The sequence below is a fragment of the Nicotiana tabacum genome, chromosome 8 (assembly GCF_000715075.1).
Source record: "Nicotiana tabacum cultivar K326 chromosome 8, ASM71507v2, whole genome shotgun sequence".
Taxonomy (NCBI): Eukaryota; Viridiplantae; Streptophyta; class Magnoliopsida; order Solanales; family Solanaceae; genus Nicotiana; species Nicotiana tabacum.
Genome location: NC_134087.1, coordinates 131,482,947 through 131,495,198, shown reverse-complemented (window position 1 = coordinate 131,495,198; position 12,252 = coordinate 131,482,947). Strand labels below are relative to the sequence as shown.

The 12,252-nt window shown below is 36.2% G+C and overlaps 1 protein-coding gene across 3 annotated transcripts; it reads left to right on the top strand.

Moving 5' to 3' along the window:
- Positions 1–2,312: 2,312 nt before the first annotated feature.
- Positions 2,313–10,087, top strand: LOC107831547 (pyruvate dehydrogenase E1 component subunit beta-1, mitochondrial). Of its 3 annotated transcripts, none has more exons than XM_075219650.1 (15): positions 2,313–2,352; positions 2,693–2,771; positions 2,880–2,942; positions 3,025–3,105; positions 3,437–3,463; positions 3,574–3,636; positions 3,733–3,819; positions 5,160–5,285; positions 6,381–6,514; positions 6,607–6,679; positions 6,760–6,825; positions 7,761–7,799; positions 7,901–8,025; positions 8,167–8,281; positions 9,778–10,087. In XM_075219650.1, exons 2-15 carry the CDS (start codon positions 2,721–2,723, stop codon positions 9,829–9,831), a joined length of 1,104 nt encoding a protein of 367 aa, XP_075075751.1. In that variant the 5' UTR covers positions 2,313–2,352; positions 2,693–2,720; the 3' UTR covers positions 9,832–10,087. The 3 variants fall into 3 exon arrangements, with proteins under 3 accessions (XP_075075751.1, XP_016514814.2, XP_075075750.1); XM_016659328.2 differs by having other exon boundaries at positions 2,331–2,458; XM_075219649.1 differs by lacking the exon at positions 2,313–2,352 and adding an exon at positions 2,445–2,586.
- Positions 10,088–12,252: the final 2,165 nt, after the last annotated feature.

The following is a 12,252-nucleotide window of genomic DNA, read 5'->3' as shown; positions in this document are numbered from 1 at the left end:
GCTTGATTGATATGAGGCCGAGGGCCTAGTGATGATGCCATGAGGTGGTTTGATATTGCGCTTGGGCCGTAAGAGGCCCCTCCAGGAGTCTGCACACCCCAGTGAGCGCGGGTACCCATTGTGATGTGAGATTGAGCCCGAGGGGCTAATACTGTTCTGAGATGTTGCCCGAGGGGCGGATTTGTTGATACTGTGCCCGAGGGGAGAACTTCTATTTGTTTACTTTACCTTAACTACTCGTCAATTACCCGTTTTCTTGTTGAAAAAGGATTTTACTTAACTTTCACTAGTTTATTGCTTTTAAATGATTTTACTGCTTCATTATAGAATGACTTGTGCCTTACGTGTTTTCTTACTTTCAGTGGTTATTTACATTTGTTACTTATTGAGTTGGAGTACTCACTTTACTCCCTGCACCCTGTGTGCAGATTCAGGCGTAGCTGGTCTCGCTCACGAGTGCTGTTTCATTCCAGCTTCAGGCGGATCTCGAGGAGTCTTTAGGTAGCTGTTGGCGTTCGTAGCCCGGAGCTCCTCCCTATATCTTTTCCTTATGTCCTTTGTTCAGTGTTGAACTCTGTAGTTACATTTGAGTATTCAGTGTTGTTAGATGCTCGTGACTTGTGACACCCCGGTTAGGGCTGTGTTGGGTTGTACTTCAGTACTTTATTGATATTATCCGCTACTTAGTATTGCTAAATCATGTTTTAGACTGCTTTTATGTTGTTTAACTGTTTAAAAAGTGAATTGGGTTTAATTAGCTGGCCTTATCTTCACGAGAGGCGCCATCACGACCGAGTTCGGGTTTAGGGTCGTGACAAAAAGTATAGTATTAAGACTCTAGTTAATCATATTCTACTAACTCTATATATTTCCGGATGTTTTCATTTTACAGGTACGCACAAACGCTGAAGTTAAACGAGAGCTAAGAGCAAAATAGTAAGGCATTTTGCAAACAATTCATGTATGATTCAAGTGTGCGAACCTGAAGCTACGTGAACAAGATAAAAGAACCAGTTTCAAGTGTCTGTCTTTTATTCTAGTTAAATTGTAGTGTCTTTTATTCTAGTTAAATTGTAGTAGCGGTTTTGAGTTGTTCCTTTCAGCTTTATCTAGAAGCAATTGTACTAGGTACTCTGAGTATAGTATTCAAGTTGGAGTTAACTTGAAGTTGTCGCAACAATTTAAGGCTGGTTGCTACAAAGGGTTAGACGTAATCCTTAGGGTTACAATAGTTTGGTAAACACTGTTTTGGCTTAGTAATTTAGTAAAGTATTGTGAAAAATCCTACTGGGTAGTAGGTCGTGATTTTTCACCTTTTGAGCCGGGTATTTTCTACGTAAAAATACCTGTATTCTTTACTTTTTGCATTTATTATTCCACAACAGAAGTATAAGGAACACATAGAAGAACTAGATCCTTCTATAATCTGTGCATGCAAAACATTGGACACCACACAAATCACCCCTTCTTGTGTAGTATTGAAGTATAAAATAATAAGGTCTAACCACCACTCTGTGAAACTTACCCTTAAGTCTTGGTGGCACTTTCTTATCACTCAAAACACCAGATGCGAGCCTCCATTTCAACCATCTCGCACCAATACGGTAGGCGACTTCATCATCAATCTCCTCGTTACCTTGGATTATAGACCCGAGATACTTGAAACTACCCCTCCTCGGGATGACTTAGGTATTAAGCTTCACATCACTTGAAAATAAGACTGAGGAAATGTGTGTTATAGATAAATTAAAGAAAAAAAGGTTAAGAATTGTGATTTTACCATTTTCATGAGAAGACACGAGAATGGCCTGCAATTCAACTTTTGAGTTCGACAAATTCTTATAACTTTTATTCAGATCTTGTATTTGTTTTAAAAATTTATTTAATCTGTATAAATAATTTATTCATAACTTTATAATCTTTATTTAAGAATTCAAAACTCATAAATTCACAATCCTAACTCACTCTATATTTGATTATACTAGCAGTAGTGTACTATATTAAACCATTTATATATAGAATGAAAATCGTAAGTCTATGCTACATCTACATGTCCAATAGTAACCCTTCAGAAGTCCCAAGAGCCCAAAAACGGAACGGGAGAAAAGGAAAAAGAAGGGGAAATGGTGGGAGGAATATTATGAAAAAGAAATTAGATGGAGAATGGTTAATATTCACAGCAGCCATATTCCGTGGTACCCATTGACATTAAGACAACATTTGGGTGGGAGGTGTGGGGTGTGGGGTTGTATCTCTCAAGTCTTAGAGGAAGAGAGAAGTCGGAATGAATCGGGTCCCACAATAATTCTTATATACTCGTTGGGCGCCAATATTATTATCCATTTATATAAGGTAAGCAAACAAATAGGAAAACGCTTTTGTCCATTTTGGGTTCTTTTGGCAGCGCATACTTTTCTATTATTCTTTGCGCCCTGTGCCACTACGAAGCGCCTAACAGGTTCGTTACCCTTCAACAAACCCACACCCAAAAATAATACTACTAATAATCATAATAGTAGTAATAACTAAAACCCAGATCCAGTTTCGGCATTTTGTTGAGATTATTGTTATCCATATATGCACCCTGTATGTGTATGTTTTGGTTGATCAATATATGAGTTTGTGTATATGCATCCTGCTTTTCCTCAAGCAGATTTGACTTATATGCATTTGTAATAATTATTATTATTAGGATTTTGATAAGCTAAGAAGGGGCAGATATGTCTGGAATCATAGGTCGAACAATGACCAGCAGAAAGATTTCTGCTTTGGTGAGAATCAATTAACTTTTTTTTTTTGGAGTATTTCTTTTGGATCGATTTTGATATCTTTTTCTGACAAGAAAAAGAAAAATGGTGAATTTGGATTTACTATTTCAGAATCAGTTCTTGATGGGAAGCAGGGTATTTGCATCTAGAACTTATTCTTCGTCAGCTAAAGAGGTGATTCTTTTTCTTCTGTTTAAATATGCATTTGCCTAATGTTTAATGTTGTTGATGGAGAAAGCACTTAATCTCTTTGTAGATGACAGTGCGTGACGCGCTAAATTCAGCTCTAGATGAAGAAATGTCTGCGGATCCTAAGGTCTTTGTTATGGGAGAAGAGGTACAATCCAAGTTTTTTGCTTAAAGATTCTTAAAATGCAAACTTTTATCTGTGAAATGGGCCCCAAATTGCGCAGAACTGATACAGAAGATTTATGCAGACAACCTTAACTAGTTTGGAATTGAGGTATAATTGTCGTGGCATGCGTGTTATTACAAATATTAGCCGATCTAACTAGTTTGGCACTGAAGCATAGTTATTGTTGCTGAGGTGGTTGTTCTTGTTGCTGCAAATATTCATCACTAATAATGTTTTTCTTTTAATCTTGATATGTATTTTTTAATTTACTTATCAAATAAAGGAAATCTTAATCCGTGTTATGTTTACTCAGGTTGGTGAGTACCAGGGAGCCTATAAGGTCAGAAATGGTTCTTTTCACTATCTTCTCAAGTCTATTATGCATTCTTTGCCCTTGATGATCATCTTTTTTAGCGCCTGAACATCTTTTTTCTTCTTTTTTCTTTTTAGATTACGAAGGGGCTTCTGGATAAATATGGTCCGGAAAGGGTTCTTGATACACCAATTACTGAGGTTGTTCCTTCTGCTTCAATTATGAAACTGCTGCTGCTCCTTTCTTTCTTGAACATGCATGATAAAGCACTTAAACCATTTTTTGTTCTTTCCTAGGCTGGATTTGCTGGAATTGGAGTTGGTGCAGCTTACCATGGTCTAAAGCCCATAATCGAATTCATGACATTTAACTTTTCCATGCAGGTTGAACTTCTGTTCTCATTTAGAGTTGTTGTATATTCTTTTAATATTTATTGATCTATTTGTTCTTACTCGAAGATCATCCAACAATGTCATTGAACATTGCCCATATGTATTTTATGTCTGAATGAGTTCATGGTACCCATTTGTGAATGTCAGTGATGGAGGGTGGGTCAAGTAGAACTGACATGCTTCTAGGTTGGCAAGTTTATGAAGGGGGCACATTCACCTTAGGCGAATCCCACATCGGAATGGCATAGCACAAATTCACATGCTACGCGCGTTTTTGGGCTCGGTGATGGCGTAGCCTAAGGTACAAATCCGTAAGGTCTGTTGGGCCAAAGCGGACAATGCATGCCATGGACTTGGGTCGTGACACCATCAATATTATTTAGACTTTTGGGAGGTCGATTGAGAATGATTATTTTAAGCAAAGCATGCGAACAATTTGGATTGTGTATGATTGTTTTGTAGTTTAGTTAGTAGTTCTAATATGGTGTTCTTCTGGAATTGTGCTTATTAAATTAAATGTATTGCAAAAAAATTCAAACACAATACTAATGGCCGACGGGAACTTAGACTATTCTCTACAACTTCAAAAGTTAAATTTGGTATTTTTAGTCTCTGAACCAACTATTACTGAATTTTTAATATCTACTGTTTGCTAGTGTTTTCTGGGGGGATGGGGGATGGGGATGCAAGCCGCTACTACTTCAATCAGTAAAATGCGAGCAGCCACCTAATGCACAAAACTATAAATGACAATGACTTTTTGGGAAAGAACTATAGTGACAATGACTTCCATGCTTAAATTTATGTTACACCCATAGAATCATGATCTAAAACAAAGGACAGTAGGAGATTGCTTTGTTTCTGAAGCAATGTCTTCACACACCCATGTAAAGTAGGAAGTCGATGGGGACCTTCTTTACATTGAAGGTCCAGGAGTATTTACGGTTTGATGTATTACATTATAGCTAATACCTAAGTGGCTGGAACTGTAAATGGCTGTTGATCATTTGATGTACTATTTGGTGGCCGACTAGATTATATCTGTAGGGGGCTTGTTGTGGAGATAGGTAGAAATTTCTTCCTTCAACTATTATTTTTTGGGAGATTGAGTTCTTGTATATTTGTCTCCCTAACCAAATAGCATCCTTTCTTCACCTGTCTATGAACACGTGTCTATAGGAGACCTAGAATAAGATTATGACATCTCCTGTCTGCAAATGTGACAAGCATATGAGGTGGTGGGTTCCCGCAAATTCACTACATCATAGTTTGTATATTATAGTTTTTAACCCCGACCACATGCATAATGTATTTTCTCTAATTATTTGCAGGCAATTGACCATATCATCAATTCTGCTGCAAAATCAAATTATATGTCTGCTGGCCAGATATCTGTGCCCATTGTTTTCAGGGGTCCTAATGGTGCTGCAGCTGGTGTCGGTGCCCAACACTCTCAGGTATATCTATGAACTGAAATATGATGTGCTCACCATGTTCATTGATGGAATTGATTCTTAAGTGGAGCCAATAGGCAGAAGTAGACAAGACTGTTACTCTAGATTCTTTAATATTCTGCTTTCATTGTTTTGAATGGATTGTTTTTTTAAAGTTGTTGGCTTTAGTTAATAACTCTTACATAGATGGCACATGGTATGAATTACATTAGTGCACAGGAAGATGGTTAGTAGACAGGGAGATGGTTTTTACCTACCACCTGGTGCACTGCAAGGTAACTTAGCTAAGGGATTGCTGAGGCACAAGATGTTATTAAGGGGTTTTGAATACGGACCGGACCACTTTCCTACTGTTGGAGCAGTCCCTAAGACAACTTCAGGCATTTGAGCCTGATACAGGCCCCTCCACTCTTTTCTTTCTTTCTCAAAGAATCACCACCAGCGCAGGGTAAAAGGGTGGGGTAGTAAAAGGGGAAGGGAATAAAAAGGTTGGGTTTAATTTTTAGCCAAGTGATGGACATGTGGCAAATTCTGGTCTAATCAATCCAATTAGATAGTCCCTCCATTTCAATTTATTTGACGTGATTTGACTCGGCATGAAGTTTATGAAAAAAAGAATTTTGAAACTTGTGGTGTTAAAAGCGTAAAGGGTAAAAGCTTTGTGGGGCCATACCATTTTTTTGGCTATAAAAGCTTCTCATTAAGAGTAAAATGGATAAAATGAAAAGTCTAAAGTTAAATTGTTTTCAAATATAGAAATGTGTCATTCCTTTTTAAACGGATAAGAAATGTGTGCCACATAAATTTAAACGGAAGGGAGTACTGACTAGTCTCTAGTCGTTAAGTGCAAATACCTGTTTTGTAGCGGCTAGGAGCCTAGGACTGTGTTAAACCGAACTATTTATGGAGGGCATGGATGAACCATTTCTCATAGTTCAGAGGCATATTTGGATCTGTTCTCTTGTTTTTATTGGGTTGTTTTAGTCAGTTATTTAAAGTTGTCGTCGAAGATATCTTTCAACCTCCAGCAATGTTGTGTGCCACAAGCACTTTTCTATTGCATAAAGTTCTATGGTCCTTTCTTTTTTATTTTTGCAGTGCTATGCAGCATGGTTTGGTTCCTGTCCAGGATTAAAGGTACTAGCTCCATACTCTTCCGAAGATGCTCGTGGCTTGCTCAAAGCTGCTATCAGGGATCCCGATCCGGTTGTGTTTCTAGAAAATGAATTGCTGTAAGTTGCTTTACTGGTTAAGTTATTGAAAACTGTTGTTTTCTTTATTCCTTCTCATAATCTATCCTCGATGCTTGATTTTCATGATGCAGATATGGTGAGTCTTTCCCTATTTCAGCAGAAGCTCTTGATTCTAGTTTCTGTCTTCCCATCGGAAAAGCTAAGGCAAGTTGATCCAGGTGTATTACATTGTTTTTTTGTATCATCTTATGGGCTATTGTTCCTTATTTTACAAGCATTGGCAGATAGAACGCGAAGGAAAGGATGTGACAATCACTGCCTTCTCAAAGATGGTTGGCTATGCTCTTCAGGTTTGTCGTCATTTTCCTTTGCAGTGTTTAAACCATTTCTGAATGAATTCGAGCATCATACTCCGTGAAATTTTTTTGACGGTTTCTCCGAATATGGAAAGACGGTTAATGAATCCAGAAGGACTGTTTCCAATCGATGAGGCACATGACAGTAGAAGGGTATCTATACCTGATAGCAATGCTAGTTCTATCTGAATCTAAGATTTTTCTTTATGAGTTTGGGGACTATTATCGCAAGTCTTGAATCATTTGACAGCTTTCAGCTTTGAAGTGTCATTCATCTATCTCCTTTCTGATTCACACAGAATTCCTTCTGTTTCGGGACTTGTAGATGGCTTGAATTTGAGTGGATTTGAGCAACTAGCTTTTATTTTTTTCTCTGCGTCTTGGATTGTTTTAAGCTTTTTTCTTTTTTCTTTTTTGATAAGTAAAATAATATGTTAAGCCTTGGATTGTGTTAAATTAGTAAGTATTCACTCGTAACTGCTGAAGTTTAGATCCTAGTACAAATGCCCTTAATATTCGAAGAATAGTCTCATACAACTTACGATCTGCTAGTTTTCTAGAGTGGAACTTCACAAGAGATAATAATATTTCTTGGATTTGATGTTGATGCATAAACAATAATCCCTCCGTTTCAGTTTATGTGAACCTATTTCCTTTTTGGTCCGTTCCAAAAAGAACGACTGCTTTCTAAATTTGGAAACAATTTAGCTTAAACTTACGCTTCTGCCCTTAATGAGAAGCTTTTATAACTACACAACTATGGGCCCCTTTTTAACTTATTTAGGACCACAAATTTTCAAAGTCTTCATTTTTTTCTTAAACTCCGTACCCCGTCAAATAGGTTCACATAAATTGGAACGGAGGGAGTATATAGCATGATCTTGTCTTTAGTTATACTTGTTTCGATTATAACATATTAACTTTTATAGGCTGCTGAAATTCTTGCTAAGGAAGGAATTAGTGCTGAGGTATGACTCCTGCGTTCATGTCCAGTTTTGTTCTTTTATACTATTACTAGTATGCATAAAAAGTTCCAGCTTTTTACTTGTCATTTCTTTTCTGTAATCAGGTTATAAATCTGCGCTCGATCCGACCACTTGATAGACCCGCCATTAATGCATCTGTGAGGAAAACCAACAGACTTGTAACTGTTGAAGAAGGATTCCCACAACATGGAGTTGGCGCTGAGATCTGGTTACTTTCTTTTAACAGTCTTGGACCATAACCCATTCACACACAACTCAAACCCTCCCCAACCCACCCAAAATTTGAGCTCCTTTGTTCCGTTTTTCGTTTCAATAAAACTTACTGATCATATTTTCCTAATTTTACTAGTGCATCTGTGGTTGAGGAGAGCTTCGCGTATCTTGATGCACCAGTTGAGAGGATAACAGGTGCTGATGTTCCTATGCCATACGCAGCAAATCTTGAAAGAATGGCTGTTCCACAGGTTTGTCGTTGAAGATATCTTTAGCTCTCACCCATTGGGTTTGTTATCTTTTAATTAATCACAAATTGGTGGTTTCATTAGGTCCTTTGTAGTTTATGATTCTGTTATGGCCTATATTACATAGATTCTTCATATCTTCCCTGCCTTGATGTACTTCTGCCGAACGGATGTGCAGATGCACGGGTCATGCGGATTCTCGAAAATACATTAAATATTAGCAAAAGACTCTGCATATCGGTACCAGATATTTATACACACGTGTGCAGGATACGTACCATAAACAAGTCCATGTAACATAGTTATGGATATTGTGATTGCAAATTGGTACATATGGATATTAACTGGATGAAAAAAGAAATGATCCCAACATGGCTGAGCGTTAAACTCTCTGTGTCTCTGAACATTTGTATAATGTTGAAGGATTAGGGTCTGATGCACTCAGGAAAGAGGTTGAACTGGTCGAAGGACATATTAGGATCAATTGGCCAATGCAACATCCAAGAATAATATCTCTTGCTTGTCAACGAGGGTTATTGATAGCCAAGTATTCTGAGGTCCAATGCTCAGGGTAGATAGGTTTTGACTATGTTGCTAAATAATGAGTGCAAGTTGTACAAAACAGTTGTCCAACAATGTTATATTGGTGTAGATGTTGGGGCCTTAGCATATACACACAACACAAGATAAAGTCAAAGAAATGCAGATGTTAAGATGAATGTGGGATTATACAACATTGGACATGATTAAAATGATCACATCCTAGATATGTGTTAAATGGTTTGATCATATCCTACTTATACCTCTTTTATGCATCAATCCATTGGTGAAATACTTCGACAGTTGGAAGTTTCTGAAAGAGAACGAGGCAAACCTAAAATCACATGGAGAAAATTATCTCAAAAGAGCTATAATTTCTCAGATCAACGTGGACTTGGAATATGGTCGAAGTAAAAGATCTATATAGGCAACTAGTTGGAATTAGACTATTAAAGTTTAGTTGTTTTTATTACACTTAAACTAGGTCAGGTGTTTTCTAAGAACTTTCTTAGTCTTAAGTCTGGTTAGGGTTATTGTATGTTAGTGTAGTGATAATGTTTTGTTGGACGTCTAACTTGCTTTAAAAGGCATTAGTTAGTATTAGTATCAAATTGATCCGATAGAGCTGAATGAATAGAATGTTCTATATTCCCATCTTTTATCGAGACATCTTTGACTGATTGACTGACCAAGCGAATATTGCAATATTCTTCACGTTTTATCAGCCTAAGTAGAAAAAAGATGGAGAAGAGTAACAAAACACCAGATTTCAGTTTTAGTATATGAAAGTCCATATATCATGTCCATACAAATTGCAAACAATGTGCATGAAAGTTGAAGGTATAAAGATTAAAGGTACTACTTGAAACAAACAATGAATAACCGCATAGCTAATATTTCTTCCCATCTTGATAACTGGTTTTTGTTTCCTTATGAAGTATTTGAATTTTCTGATGCAGGTAGAAGACATTGTTCGCGCAGCAAAGAGGGCCTGTTACCGATCAAGTACCTAATTAGAGTTCCAAATGCTGCTTAGGCTTTGGTCCAACAAGGTCTTGTTGTTCCAGGCATTTAACTCCTTTTTGTGGATATCGATTCTTTATCCGCCTGTGAGTGGATGCTTCTGTTTTTGCCATCTTCTGGAAAGTTTAGTTGACTGTAAAAACAGCTAAACTGTAAACTAAATTAGCAGAGGAAATCTGCCGCCAGATATTTCAACATGCAAGGATATAATACTTGTCGAGAATAAAATTTTCAGCTTCTATGGCCTTTTCTGTGATACTTTCAGGAAAACATTCTATCAGAAAATACATACGTTCTGGGAAGTATTAAAATCCAATGCAACTGTTTTTTCTTTCTTTGTCCAGTCGTATCTCAATTGTTGTTGTTGCTATAAATTCTTCACTTTTATTTATTGTTCTCCAGACGCTTTTGCTCCTTTCTCTTATTCAGTCATGTATCAAAATAGGGTAAAAGAAACACGAGTTTCAAGTATAAGCCAAGTGATAATTTTTTAAGAAACATCGTTATCATCGTTATAGACTCGAATTGAGAACTTTAGTATTATCTGACTTAAGTCAGATTTCCAGGAAAAAAAGAAAAAAAGACTTCAGTCAGATTTACAGCTTTTTTATAAGTATTTAAATAAGATAAAGACATTGTCTTATTTTGTTTCGGTAGTGTTTGTTTATTGATAATGAAATTGAATAAATATTTTCTAGATAGATCACTTCTTGAGTAGTATTTACATTATATATAGGATTGTATATATAAATTATAAAGCAGGGCAAAATAGAGGCGACGCGGCATCATGTTCTCTTTTACTAGAAATGCCATTTATTTCTTCAAATTAAATATCTTTGAAGGAATGCGACGGTTGCAATGGTAATGTTTGAGAAAGAAAGAATGCGACGTTACTTTTCTTCCTTCTCATTTTGTCCAAAGACTCTAATTATTTGGACTTTTTCTCTTCTCCTATTTAGTATAGACACGTTTTTCATTTAATTTATCACCAAGGGTCATATCAGTAAGCTACAAAAGAAAAAAAGTAAAAAAAAAGAAACTAATGAAACCATCAATATCCCTATCTCTGTATCCACAAGAATTTGGAAACGACGATGAAGAACTGCCTTTTGGCGGAAGACACACTTTATTTTTTGAACTTTTAATATATATATATATATATATATATATATATATATATATATATATATATATATATAGACACAGACATTGGGAAAGAGATGTTTCTGATATGGCAAGACGTTTTTCTTGAAGATACTTTTTTTGTTTCTTCATCACATTTAATTTGTGAAAATTAATGACCAATTGATGATTGTTTACCATGTTTTAGGCATTTTGGAGTAGTTAGATTTGGAAAAGATGTTTGAAGAATACATCACCTGCTGTTCAGCGATGCAATTTATATCTCTCCTATTTTTCTGTGTTCTACCTATAGAATTTGGTTGATTCTCCTTTTTTAATTTTCCTGTTTTGTCAATTTCTTGTTAATAGGTTACGACATATGCTTTGTGGACCTGTATACTGGTTTCTTGATAGTCATAACTTGCGTTCGAGTGTTTAGAACTGTTGAAGAACAACGAGTTTGAAGAATTAAATCTGGTGCCAATATTGGTAAAGTAACGTAACATTGTAATTTAAGTTTTGTGTTGGGAGCCAAAATAAACTGTAGACTTCTGTTCTTAATCTGTAATACATTAGACAATGGTGATTATGGTAAAGACACACACACACACACATTATAGTGAACTAATGCACTTTCTTGATTAAACATACCCATAGAAGTTGTTTAAACTAAAAAATAGTACAACAAAAAAATGTGTGAAACTTGTAACGTGACGACTAGCATTGATAATTGCTGAGACAAGTTCAGAACAATTAGAAACTAACATTCAGATAGTTTTGTGCACCCTCTAATTTACCAAATATTCGTAGTTTCATTGAATCCATACTGAGACAGACGTTAGTACATGTGAATACACAGCTAAATATTCTCCCACTCCCCTATACACTTTCTTGTCATACATGTCTATTGCCCTCGACAATTATATACAGTCGAGTTCAATACTCATGCTCAGTGCCATGGAATCAATTGTAACATCTTACGAGCTCAACACTATGGCTTTAAAGGTCAAACTTTTGATGACAAAATCACGAAATAATATATAACTTCAAATTAGGAGAAACGTGTGCTCAGTTTGATATTATCATCTTATTGAGGGATTAAAAGAAGTACGCTAGTCATACAAGGTTTGTATTAAGCTTCTCTTTATCAATAAAAGTAAATATATAGATGGCTGCAACAAGATGGTTTTGTGAAAACGACAGGATTGAAATAGAAAAAAAAAATTGATCTGTGAGAAAGGAGAAAGATGCAATGCAGTTCTATAGGAGAAAGATGCAATAACAGGTTA

Coding starts and splice junctions, on each gene's coding strand:
- LOC107831547 (XM_075219650.1), top strand. CDS start 2,721: ATGTCTGGAATCATAGGTCGAACAATGACCAGCAGAAAGATTTCTGCT. Junction 2,943..3,024: donor ATTCTTCGTCAGCTAAAGAG/GTGATTCTTTTT, acceptor ATCTCTTTGTAG/ATGACAGTGCGTGACGCGCT. Junction 3,820..5,159: donor CATTTAACTTTTCCATGCAG/GTTGAACTTCTG, acceptor AATTATTTGCAG/GCAATTGACCATATCATCAA.